This window comes from Agrilus planipennis, unplaced genomic scaffold (assembly GCF_000699045.2).
Source record: "Agrilus planipennis isolate EAB-ADULT unplaced genomic scaffold, Apla_2.0 scaffold7, whole genome shotgun sequence".
Classification (NCBI taxonomy): Eukaryota; Metazoa; Arthropoda; class Insecta; order Coleoptera; family Buprestidae; genus Agrilus; species Agrilus planipennis.
In genome coordinates, this window is record NW_020439340.1 from 1,214,082 (window position 1) to 1,227,106 (window position 13,025).

Consider the following 13,025-nt stretch of genomic DNA (forward strand, 5'->3'; position numbering starts at 1 on the left):
ATTAATTACATATATATATATAATATATATATAAAATATGAGTGAGAGATAGAGAAAGAAAGAAAGAAAGAAAAGCAACCTGAGCCTGCAAAAGAAGAAAGAATAAACGTACAAGGACACGCAATAAAAGATATTAATTAAAACGAAGAAAATGGAAAAAATTTATGGTCTTAGTAACCTGTAAATTTCATATTCACGATCGATTTCCAGTCAGAAAGCAAGCAGCCAGCCCTTAACCCTTCCCGTCCTCCCTTCTGCTGTCTTTCCTGTGTCGCTTGTATCAAGTCTACTAAATACTACGGCTTCCCGCTACTTGCAGTAAAAAGTAAGTGTACTATAATGAATAAACATTTATAACATTACAATATGTATAAAATACATATATAAATGAAAAAAAAAAACGATACCTACCTACCACCTACCTACTCTACGCAATCAACCAAAACTTTCCCATGCCGTTCGTAATTAATATCACGCCACCATCACATCGTAGTTCCGACGATACGTTTTTGGATTCGATTAAGTAAAAAAGAATGTTTAAACCAAAATTGAGGAGTAATATGAAAAATTGCAGTGGTAACGTTGCAGTCGTCGTATTACTGCTGCCCTACTATTAATAACTACTACTACTACTATTGCTGTCACTACTAGGCTCTACTACTACTACTACTACTACTACTACTAGAAATACATACATACATACATGCATACATAAATAAATACATACATACACTTATGCTACTATTTATATAAATTGAATTTTCCTCTCGTCCGAGTTGTTATTGTTATTAACTGCAGCATATGCGTGACAAGATTGTCCCCAATTTTGCAACCCCCTCAATTGATTATTATAGATGGAATGAAAAGCACGAAGTCTCATATTTATTAATTTTATTCCTTTCGAGAGCCAAATATGATGTATAAATTGATTAGAGAAAACTGGGGCCCAGTATTTTTTTTTTTATTTTACAGTCGTAGAGGATTTTTTCCCTATTTTCATTAATTATCTGCTTAATTTTTTAAACGTTTGTTATTGATTGATTTTTAAATAAACACTGCCAATAAGAACTATTTTCAATTTATAAACTGTTGAGCAACTTCACTGCTTGTCAGTAATTTTTAAAATAAGTTATATACTTTTTTCTTGTATTGCTTTTTATATTTGAACAGTAAGTGACTGATTTTAATTTTATTGGATTTAAAGTTGTTTTGTTTGAAATTTTTAATTGGTAGGTATTTTTTATTAACATCAAGAATACTGGCCAGTTTTCTCATTTCCAAATAAACTAAAATATTTATTTATTGTAAAGAGCCTGCTTACTAGTAGCATTATAGTTAAGTAGTGTGTAGTAACTGTTACTGTGATTTTTCGTTTATATTTTTGAAGTCATGCCTTTAGAAATTGGTTTTTATCTTTATTTTGAAATACATAATAATTTTGAATTTTTACGACCAACTATTTTGAGGTATATATTTTGGAGGGTTTTCAAAAAGGAAAAGACATGACACTTGTTTTCTTTTCATTGTTTTTAACTAATAGGAAAAGAAACAGGCTTAGAGGAATGAAAGTAACACTGCATCCGTTTTTCGTACGACAGAGGAACAAAAATTTGAAATTATTAAAATTGTTAGGAATCTTTTTTATTTTTCTTTCGTTTCATTTACAATTTCGTTTCTGCCTGATAATAAATTCGTTTCGTTTTCTTTGATAAATAGTATCGATGCTGATAGTAAATAACGTGTGTACATATTTCAGCTAAAAAAGCAAGAAAATATTGACCGAGTATTGTTGTAATTAATGATAATCACTATTGCTGCGAAACCTTTATTTTGTTAAACGATGTGCTTGTTTTATCTGGATAATTTTTTGAACGAAAACCTCGGTTTGTTCGTCATCAGTCGAAATGATGAATAGTATTTAAGTTGTATTAAATAAAAATTGATTGTACATAGCTTAGCGACCACAATAATGGATATAGTTAATACATAAAACGCAAAACGCTTGAACAAGCTGAGGTTTTGTTTATTCGCTCTGTACAGAATAAATGAGGAATTTTCTCATGTCTCAAGTCGACAGTTGTTATTTATATTATTGTGAATTTATTCTGAACATTATTCGGTTTCAAAACAGCCAAAATTGGATGTGATCAACTGAAACGTGCTCTAATTGAAAGTATTTTCCAAAATTTAGAAATTTTTGATAATCCGATAGTGGCGTTTATATAAGAACAATATGTTTAATTGACTTGTATTATAACTAGTCTTTTGTTTTGATGGTAATTAAAAAAAAACTGTATGAAAAGGTTTTCGTTGATTACATTCGTAGAATAGAATATAGTAGATGGCTTATGAAAAAAAAATTCAACAAAAATTCAAGGTAAATACAATAAAGATAATCCACTGTAATTTGTTCACTATGATGTAATGTTATCATAAGGACTTTTGTCTTGTTTGCGCCTTATTTATTCTTTTTCGAAAATGATCCGAATATTTATTTCCCTTCATCAGGGCTTGGAAAAAAATGTAAGATTGTAGTATAATTAATAATAATATTGTACGAATCAGTGCTGCAGTTATAGAACACGCTAAAATGTCCGAGAACTTGCAAATAAGAAAAAAAATTAATAAATGCATGTTACTTATTTATATTGAGTGTGAGCGATGATATAATAACGCGGACATTGTGATAAGACGTAGTTGTTTCAGTCATGTCTAGTAGACAAAAAATGTATCGTTAATATTTTATTCTTTATTGTACTTGTATCTATACTTTTATTTTATACAAACGTTCACAAGTTTTTCTTTGAAATATCCTACCGTTGTACATACAGTGTGTATCAGTTACACAGTAAAAAAATTTAAAATCTCTCAATTAACTTCGTTTTAAATTTCCTTGAAACTACCTTCCTGGATTCATTTCTAATTACTTTAAAAGTTTAATAAGCATAATGAATTGTCCTGCAGGATATCTCTCCCCTATTGTCGGAATAAGTTAATTTTTCTTTAAGTAAGTATTTCCTCTGGTGATATACTTCCATTTGAGGTACTAAAATTACAGCAAAAATGTGTTTTTCATAAATATTTGTCTTCATTATCAAATATCGAGAGGGTTATAAAATTATTTTTACTGAAGCTCTCATTTTGGCAGTGTTAAGGGTCACTCTATTATGCTTATCACTCATTTGAAATTTATGCTGAAGGTCCAGCTGTTATGTAATTCTCATCTCATGCTTGTAAGGTGTGTTGCATATGTTCTGTACTGTTTCACTGTTTTTCGGCGTCTATATGCATGTGTACATCGCGTTCGATATTTAATATAAAAAAGTGATATTATTTAAAATAATGATACAATTATGATTTATGATTGCTCCTTTTCACTATTGTACTTCGGTAAATAATTCATCAAATGAAAAACGACGTTCTAATTAGTCAAACGTATAAATTAACTTAACCTCACTTTAGCAAATGTGTAACGGAAAGATATAAACTTTTTAGGATTTATTCTCAATAACTATGAAACGAAGAACACGTAGCTTTCGGGAATAAAATCGTGAAAAGAAAATTGCAGTCACTACTAGGAGCGGTTTGAAATCCAACTTCAGCTCCAGGAAGCAATTTTCATGTTGGAGATGCAGCATACAAAAGGTAGGTGATCAACATATTTTGTTCTTATACAAGTTTTATCGTCTTTGATTCATACTTCAACAGTACTTACTCTACTATTTTATTAAAAAAAGTCAGCGTTTCAATGTGAACATTTATTTTTTATTTTGTGAAGATGAAAAACATTACAAATGAATATTAAGCAAGTAACAATATTCGTATTTTTGAATTAAACAAATAGCTTACAAGTAGACTACAAACAAAATCAGTCTTAAGACGAATACAAAAAAATTCAAGAACGCCATAGAACAATACTATATAGGACGAAATAAAAAAAACTGACTACTTATCGCCGGTTCCCTTATTTTCAATCGGTTTGCTGGGTTGACCGGTCTGTTGAATTGGAATGGCTCTCTCCTCTTTTCCTTCCTGCGATTTCTTAGGTGCGGTGATGCTCAACACCCCATCTGATGACAGATTGGACACCACTTGATTCAGGTCATGACCCTCGGGCAGGACATATCTTCTTACAAAATGCCTGGAAATGTAGCCGTGGTCGTCTTGCTTTTCTTCATGCTTTCCCTCGATGGTTATAGTATTATCCCCAGTGGCAGTAACTTTAATTTCGTCTGGTTTAAAATGTTGTACATCTAAATTCACCTGGAACTTGTCCTTATCAGTTGTAACGATAGAACCGCTGTCAGCATTTGCTGCTTGAGAACGCCAGGGTCTGTAGTATCCTGCAGGACTTCTATGTACTAAGCGGGTTCCTAAGGGCAGAGTTAGGGGTGCCAGTAGGTCTTCGGGATCCAGCCCCAAACCAAAGTGTTGATCCAGAATTCTTGATGGGCGTACATCGAAGGGATCAGAGAGCAGTAATGGCAGGATAGACATCTTCACTAATTTATCTGAATTTCGTTTTATCAAAGAACGACTCGTACAACTCGCTAGCTCAATTGGAAATACGCCGGTTGTCGTTTCCACGTCTATTTATAAACACCCTACCTTCTAGATTTTTCCAGGACTTTCCAGCCAATCGTATTCCAGAATCGGTAGAATGCTCAAACGTGATTGGTCAATTCAGCCATTTTCCTTTGCAATTGTCGCTAGCCGGCGTAATAAATCGTTACACTGTCATTAACCCTTTGAGGAAAGTAAATATTATTTTTAAAGTATTAATAAATAAATTGCATTCTATTTATGCATTTAAATATAGGTACATCTTTTTGCACTTTTGCCCCAAGTAATTTGCTTCATTTTATACAAAAAGATTTACCTATTTCTTTTGGCTGTAATGATGTTGTTAATAACAATTTTTCGAAAAATAAACTATGATTGCTACGTATAAAAAATACACTGTGTGAACCCTGATTTAAATTTAGCAGAAGCATGTAGGTAGATATTGTGTCTATTATTGTTATCATTTCATAATGCAAAGCAAATTTGAAAAATTCCAGCAAATTTCTTACTTGGGTATCTACTTACATGGTACCCATGAAGGTATTTAATTTAAAATGCCAAAATATAAACTTGGTAGAGGAATAATTTTAATTTATTTAAGTATTTCTGCAACATATCTAATTTGGAATAATGGTACCTACTTATGAAATAGATTTAATTAAAGCCTTACGTGTAATAATTTAAAAGATCTATCCCAGCCTTTAAAATTTATTTGGTATACAGTTTGAAATTCACCTTCGATGAGTTCAAGGTCTGTTAAATTGCCATAGCAACAGAAGGCTAAAGCTCAGGATTTGTAAATGTAAAGATCAACATGTACATGTTTTTGTCATAGCCAAACGTTTAGGTACCTACCTACATGCCTAGTATGTATAGGTAGGTAGGTAATTATGGATAAGAACATAAGTATCTATCTACCTATTCTGTATTATTACATTTTCATGGTAGTGAAAAAATTGGGCGTTATTTATATATTTATCATTTCTGTTCCTGGCTGCATTAGGAATTTGTTGTTGGTATAGGTCGCTGGTCGCGAAAGTGCAATCAATGAACGCGAGGTTGCCAGCTCTGCCACTGACATGGCTTTTAGGGTTCTAATTACACCAACGCCCATCAATTAAAAAAAAAAAGAAAAAAATGCCTATATAAGTACCTATTTTCAAATTAACTACCAACTTACATAAATTGTACGCTACCTGATTTTTTTAATGACAGTTAATGCCTCTCATGGTACCTAATTTATACAATGCCCAATAAAAACAACGAATCTTTAGTTTTGGTACTATATTTTCGGTATTCTTTTATGTATCTGTAATGGAGCAGCTGTTTCAATGTAGTGTTACCGAAGCAGCTGTTACAATACATACACTGTACATAGGTAGGTAAATAATGAAAAGTATAAAGGCATACTGTACATAGATAGGCACCAAAAATCGCCAAAAATAATAGTTCCATTATTCATAAGTTGTGAAAATTTGAGTAATTCTTCATTTCATTAAACAATGGTTAAGTATTTCCGATCAAGTTGAAATATTTTATTAAATTTTATTGTTATCGTTAAAAGATAAAAGCTTATCAGGCTCGTTCATAATATTAATGGGGAACGAATAATGTTCCATCATATTCCAGAGGGTTCCAGTCACTTCTGTATTAAATATTTTTTTTTTAATGAATAATTTCAAAATACGAAAATAAGGGATCAAATTGGTAGATATATTTTATTCGTAGATAGTATAAAACGATCAAATCAAAATCCACAAATTTCCATTGTTTTGTGAATAGCGAAAATGCCAATAATTTTCCATTTTGTAACAAGTCTCATGTTTAATATCAACTTCCGAAAATACCTCCATAAAAGTACGTTATATCCACTCGGAATGTTCCCTCATTTTCGAGAGGGTTCTAGTAAGTTCTCCGGCGCTATAAATGAGAAGCGCGATGGCCGTCCGCCTCAGTGTATAGTTTCAAAGCGCGAAGTGACAAACAGAGCGATATTCTTAAAGCGATTGTATATTGTACAGTGCGTTCCTGAATCTGCAGTGTTAAAAAAAAAAAATGTCGTTGTTAACATATTCGCTGCTTCCGTTGCTGATGTCGGATCCCTTCAGTTACCGACCATCCCGACTTCTGGATCAACAGTTTGCCCAAGAACTAACACCTGAGGATTTGATCAGCGCAGTTATCGATCCCAAATGTTCGATGTTTAATCGAGGGTTGTATTACAGACCGTGGCGGTCGGGTTTGTCAGCTAAAGACGTGGGTTCGACGATCAGCGAAAGCGACGGTAAATTCCTGATAAATCTGGACGTCCAACAGTTCAAACCGGAAGAGATCAGCGTAACTACGAATGATAAAGATACAATTACCGTCGAGGGGAAACACGAAGAGAAACAGGACGAACATGGATCAATTTCGAGGCATTTTGTGCGAAAATACATCCTGCCCAAGCAGTTTAACATCCAAGAACTTTCTTCGGAACTGTCTTCGGATGGAGTGTTGACAATTTCGGCTCCCAAACTCGAAAAAGAATTGACCGACGAGAGGAAAATTTCAATAACTCAGACCGGAAAACCCAGCCGCCCAGCAGAAATTGATAATCAAAAATCTAACGAAAACAGCACAGAAGAACCGCCAAAATAAATTTAATTCAACTGTGTCATATTTCTTAATTAAGACTGTTTTGTAATAGATCTTTAGATTAATTTTATATACGTTTTGTTAATGCCATTATTTATTTGTATGTGTGTATATACTTATGTTCATGTAGCTACAGGTAAATAAAAATAAATATCTTTAGTATAACTGTTTTGTTTTTTGTTAATTTAATTATGCGAAGAGAGGAAGTCGTTAGTAGAAAAAAAAGTTCTAGAACTTTTTATCTTCAATTTTCGTTTCTAAACGAAAAGTTAAAACATTAACTCGCTTTAAAAAAATACTCAGTTTGGAAGAGGTGTTTTCGTTGATTTATTACGAATGTTTTATTAGATGTCTAAGGTAATTTTAAAGAGGTAAAATTCCAGAAAAAAGTGTTTACTTAAAGTACATAAACGGCAATAATATTTCACAACTTTTTCTAATTAGGTTTTTGTAAATTCTAAAACACTCCAGTATTTCCTATAGATAGTATAATTTATTTAATAAAAAATAGGCCAGGCACATATAAAAAATATTGTAGACCATTGTGTATATGCTTACATACATTCATAGCATCGCATCTATAGTTTTTCGGCATAGGGACAAACGAAAAATAAAATTCGTTGACATAGTATTGATTTGAAATGTTATTTATCGTAAAATGATTTTGGTTAACTGAATGACGAAGAAATTAATCTACCGGGAATTATTCCTTTTCTATTTTAAGTATTTTTGGGGGACCCAATTTAATTGTTTGCACAGTTAATTCCTGACCAGCTTCGCCTCTTTTGGGGGCCAGTATTCTGAGTGTTCCGTTCTTCGCGTAAATCGGTTTCACTTTGTCCAAATCGTGATCGTCGGATAGTAGAAATTGCTTCATGAAATATGTAAAGGCAGATTTTTGATCGTCAATCTTTTCTTCGTGCAGTCCTTCTACTATAATGACGTTTCCGGATAAAATAACATTCAATTCTTCGAACTTAAATTTTGTCACGTCAACGGTTATCGTTACATCCCTGCCTTGTGTTGTAATTTTTTCGGTGCTTACTTCTCTCCCTTGTTGATTTTTCATTAAGTAAATCGTGCTTGGTATAAATTGAGTTGTCCTGCTTGTCAAGGCCAGCGGATCGAATATTTTTGGCCTGATCGCACTATGAAAAAGTTTGTACCAGAGACGATAATTCCGAAGCGGGTTAAAAGTCAAAAAAGGCATTTCAAATTAATTTTGTATGTACGTACAATGGACATTAATATTTCCACGTTTTGTACATGTTACTGGAATTTTTTCGGTAAAAAAGCCTAAAAAAGTAAAGATAAAATAAGGTCTAACGATACAGTTTCTTGGATTATAATGCCTTATGGCATTTTTGGAATTTGATTAGCTGTCATTAAAACTGACGTGTTTTTTTGATAATATCGACGCTGAAAGCCAAAAATGCTTATTACATGGTGTGTATGCGTCAAAAAGATGTAACTTTTCCACAAGAAAAATCTGGAAATGTGTACCGTTTCGTTAAAATAACAACTTTGTAGGAAATTAAATTTTCAACTTTTTGATTTCTGTCGTTTTTGAAATTCAATATTTACCTTATCTGTATTAGAAATTAATTTTCATCACCAATACCTAGTAAATTGTAAATTTTACAAATTACATTACAAACATGCAGATATGTATGTGTTTTTCTTACTTTTGTGTTGTAATTTGTATTGGATAATTTTATACATTTTTGAGGACATTTTTCTTTTCAAATAAGTCTTTAATTTGTACTCTATTGGAAAATTTTTATTGAATATTCTAGAAAAAACTAAATCAAATATTATTCGTACGTTCATCAGACCTAATCACTTTATCAAGGATTGTAGACATTGTGTATGTACTACATATCTATATATAATGTCCAATAAAATCTGTGCATTTCGTATAATGCATTAAATTTTCCCAATACGTGGAGACAATAAAGCTTAATACAGTGTACTATTTTTTACTATGGATTTTTCAATATCGAGTCGTATTGCAAGATTTATTGTTAATACATTAGTTACTATCAGCAGAGATATGTAGTACATATGCACTTTGGGTTTGGTTAATGACTAAAGAAAAAAAAAAAAACGAAATAAATATTAAAACTGTTAGAGTAATGTGTAAATAAAGTGATAATATCCCATGAATGATACGTAAGATCCCGTAAACACCAGAACATTCCTTTTATACATTATTTTGGGGACTTGTCTGTTGCTAGAATCTTCCAGAAAGATTAGCTGGCGTATATAAAAGCAATCGGAATTCGCGTGCGGACTCAGACTCAGTTGAGTAGCGACAGAGTACAGAAGCGGTTCAGAAAGCGATTAAAAAAGTGTGACGGTGTAATTATTAGTGCTTATTTATTGTGTGAAATATCCATATTTTATCAAGAATAATGTCTCTTCTGCCATATTTTTTGAATGATCCGTGGGACAACTTATTGAGACCATCTCGACTCCTTGATCAACATTTTGGAGTCGAGCTGGATCCAGAGGATCTCCTGGCGCCTATGACGCTATCCAGGCCCGTGAAGAACCTGATCTCTGGTTATTTGAGACCCTGGAGGACCTTAGCAGCGGATAAAGATCTGGGATCCACTGTAAAATTCGACAAAGACAAGTACGAAGTAAGTCTCGACGTTCAGCAGTTTAAACCGGATGAGATCAAGGTGACCGCCGGTCAAAATAGCATTACCATCGAAGGAAATCATGAAGAGAAAGAGGAGAATGGTGGAACAGTCTCCAGACATTTTGTTAGAAGGTACGTTTTGCCAAGAGGATTGGAATTGGAGAAGGTAGAATCAAAAATGTCTTCGGACGGGGTACTGCAGATCACGGTTCCCAGGAAAGAAGCGTTGGAAGGGGATGAAAAGGTTGTTCCTATCCAGCAAACTGGCCAACCCGCGAAAGCTGTTGAAGATAAGTCCAAGTCCAAAGAGAAGAAGAAGAAGTAGATATATTTTCCAAATTACTTATGAAGTTATGTTATTATTAAATTCGTTCAGTAAGACTGATCATTAATTTTAAAAATTTGTTTAATGTGTTAATGTAATTAAAATATTTTGAATAAACTGTAAACGAAAGTGCATGCTTTTTTTTAATTTTTAGTACCACTTATACTTAACTATTATAATTTTATAGTATATTTCTATAATCCCTTTGGATGTTGTTGAAGTTACGCCACTGTCTATAGCACTTGCTAGAAGAAAAGAGTGGGGATAGTTGATGACATTTGAATTGATTGGCAAAGCAAACGAAAACAATAACAGCTGTTCGTTGTGTACCTAGTTGTATTTTTTTTTATTGACTGTGGTGTAATGCATTTGTCATTCGTTTGATTGCAACGTTGTGGTGCAATTTGACTGCATGTAATTCATTGATTAAATAATAAATAACTTAGTGTGTTCGTTATTCTTCATTTTTAGTCATTGTGCTTTTGGTAAATACACGAAAATGCCAGCTCTTCTACCCTACTACTTCGTCCCTCAGTCCTCCCTTGGACAGCACTTTGGTTTGGAATTAGGTTCCAGGAATGTTCTAGAACGAAATTTATTTAATTTAATAAGATGCCCTGCTGGGTATCTAAGACATTGGCAGAATGTTGCATCACAGGATGATTCTGGATCCAACTTAATCCATAATGGAAATTATTTGAGAGTCCAGTTGGATGTGCAACAGTTTCAACCTAATGAAATAAATGTGAAGGTAGAAAATAGGGTTTTGATTGTCGAAGGTCAGCACAATGAGAAGGAAGATGGCCAAGGCTATGTATCAAGGCATTTTATAAGAAAGTATGACATTCCTGAAAATAGTGATACTAATAGAATCGAATGTACTCTATCAACTGATGGTATATTGTTGATTGAAATGCCTGATAGGATTGAACATGAAAGAGTGATTCCAATTCAGTTTGGCATTCCACAAGCTGATGCAGCTTGAAACATTCTTTCGAGATTTATCCACACTGCAAATGCAATAGAGAAATACAATTTAATTGTTATTTGTAGAGATTTATGCAGAACGCTATATTTATTATAGTGTAAGTAAAATAATAAAGCTATTTTCAGGTGAATAGTGTTTGTTTTTAAAAATGTACTTTTAATTCATGTATTTATATTGAACATAAAATAAAAATAACTAATTTAATGCTAAGAATATTCTTGTGTATTTTATATGCTAATTATAATATATTAATAAAGCTATTGCAGATTGATAAAATTATTACAAACATATTTTTTCTATTTTTCTAGATATCAATTGATGTCATGNCATTGTGATTTGGAATTGGTAAGAAACAGAAATCTCAATGTTTTTAAAGTTTAGTAATATGTAGACATAAGAAATTCTGTTGTTTTCTAGTTCTTTATGAAGTATTCCGCTTTACACATTTTCTATATATTAGGAAGATATTCATTAATAATTTCCTTTAAAAAACGCGCTTTAGGAATATGATTTCGTATTTTCAAAATTAAAACAGAATTGTCGCACTTTCTATAGGCAACCCATTCTACGATAAAATAATGAAGTTAAAATATTTGAGTTTTGGGTCGTATACTAAAATGTACCAATGTCGTTATGGGGCATCAGTGAAAAGAATTTGATAGTTGGAAATCACCAAGCTGCACTTTTACTCCCCAGTTTAAAAATATCATTTTAATTTTGTGATACATTGATTTCTCTCTAAACGAGTTGCAAGTACCAAAATGTATTACAGGTTGTAGCGGGCTACACTTTCAAACCCAATTTAATAACGTTTTTAGTTTTTGATAATTTAATTTCTCCCTGTCTAAACGAACTTAAACTAACAAAATGTATCAATGTTGTTGTGAGTCAAAGGTGAATAGAATTTTATAATTGGCAAACGCCAGGATGCACCTTCAACCCCGCATTTAAAATGGTATTAATTTTTTGATAAGTTAATTTCTCCTTTGTTAAGCAAGCTGAAAGTACCAAAATGTAGTATACATTAAGTGTGTACTGCTGCACTAACGACAAGAATACTGCGCAGTACAATGGGTTGCCTATTTGAAGAACGTGTAGCAGTATTTAAAATTATTTGAAATTTAAATGAATAATAACAACCTTTAACTCAAGATGCTTCGCTTAAAATCCATTATCAATGTGCCCTAGAAATAAAAAGAATTTTCATCTATGGATCATCCGGCTCGTTTCATTTTGTCTTCCGCCTTCGAGGAACCGACATCCTACCATTTTTGCTGTTCATAAATACAAACGACACGTGAAGGTATTTAGCCCTAATCCTTATTCGATTTTCATTTGATTGTGTAAAATACGTTTTAATTTAGTGGTTGATGGTTTTCAGTTATAGTTGCTTCGAGTTTTTTAGTGTGAATGACTTCGGTGACGTGTTGGTTTCGTTCTCCAACATGGGTTCCACATTGGCATCTTCCCTATTTTTCGCCTAATGTGAATTTAGTTTCTTAGCTTATTTAAGGACGAATAATTACGGTTTTGTTAGAATCTTTGAATTTTGAAAGCAGGTTTAGGCGATGATTGCAGATTTTTCATGTTGATATAATCATGCCGCGAAAACTTGCCTCAATGTATAAAAATTTCTCAAAAATTATTCTGCCTTAAAAATTCTAAATTTCTTAAATATATTATTTCTTTGATAATTCGTTTTTTATAATTGCTTTCCTGGTCTAAAATTTACATTCAGTAAATGACCAGTATAATTTCAAGAACCTAAAATTTTGGACCAAGAAAGCAATAAAAAACGTATTATTAAAGAAATTATACACATAAAAAACATCCAAACTCTGTAAACTTCAGAACTGATACAGATA

At 32.3% G+C, this 13,025-nt stretch overlaps 5 protein-coding genes and 1 long non-coding RNA gene across 6 annotated transcripts in view; 3 read left to right on the forward strand and 3 right to left on the reverse strand.

The window, feature by feature from the left end:
* The window catches only part of LOC112905709, a 1,085-nt gene extending 1,038 nt beyond the window's left edge, over nucleotides 1-47 (reverse strand). Inside the window, exon 1 of the long non-coding RNA XR_003231963.1 lies at nucleotides 10-47. This is a non-coding gene — a long non-coding RNA (uncharacterized LOC112905709). The remainder of the gene's footprint in view (nucleotides 1-9) is intronic.
* A 3,696-nt stretch (nucleotides 48-3,743) lies between these two features.
* On the reverse strand, nucleotides 3,744-4,587 carry LOC108734231 (protein lethal(2)essential for life-like). The gene has a single exon (XM_018465693.1). The coding sequence runs from the start codon at nucleotides 4,495-4,497 to the stop codon at nucleotides 3,946-3,948; it is 552 nt and encodes a 183-aa protein (XP_018321195.1). The 5' UTR covers nucleotides 4,498-4,587; the 3' UTR covers nucleotides 3,744-3,945.
* A 257-nt stretch (nucleotides 4,588-4,844) lies between these two features.
* LOC108734229 (protein lethal(2)essential for life-like) lies at nucleotides 4,845-7,355 on the forward strand. Its single transcript, XM_018465691.2, has one exon. The coding sequence runs from the start codon at nucleotides 6,619-6,621 to the stop codon at nucleotides 7,201-7,203; it is 585 nt and encodes a 194-aa protein (XP_018321193.1). The 5' UTR covers nucleotides 4,845-6,618; the 3' UTR covers nucleotides 7,204-7,355.
* Nucleotides 7,356-7,436: 81 nt separating this feature from the next.
* Nucleotides 7,437-8,777, reverse strand: LOC112905693 (heat shock protein 23-like). The gene has a single exon (XM_025978584.1). It carries the CDS (start codon nucleotides 8,408-8,410, stop codon nucleotides 7,904-7,906), a length of 507 nt encoding a protein of 168 aa, XP_025834369.1. The 5' UTR covers nucleotides 8,411-8,777; the 3' UTR covers nucleotides 7,437-7,903.
* Nucleotides 8,778-9,399: 622 nt separating this feature from the next.
* Nucleotides 9,400-10,231, forward strand: LOC108734230 (protein lethal(2)essential for life-like). Its single transcript, XM_018465692.2, has one exon. It carries the CDS (start codon nucleotides 9,615-9,617, stop codon nucleotides 10,170-10,172), a length of 558 nt encoding a protein of 185 aa, XP_018321194.1. The 5' UTR covers nucleotides 9,400-9,614; the 3' UTR covers nucleotides 10,173-10,231.
* A 58-nt stretch (nucleotides 10,232-10,289) lies between these two features.
* On the forward strand, nucleotides 10,290-11,402 carry LOC108734232 (protein lethal(2)essential for life-like). Its single transcript, XM_018465695.2, has one exon. The coding sequence runs from the start codon at nucleotides 10,672-10,674 to the stop codon at nucleotides 11,155-11,157; it is 486 nt and encodes a 161-aa protein (XP_018321197.1). The 5' UTR covers nucleotides 10,290-10,671; the 3' UTR covers nucleotides 11,158-11,402.
* Nucleotides 11,403-13,025: the final 1,623 nt, after the last annotated feature.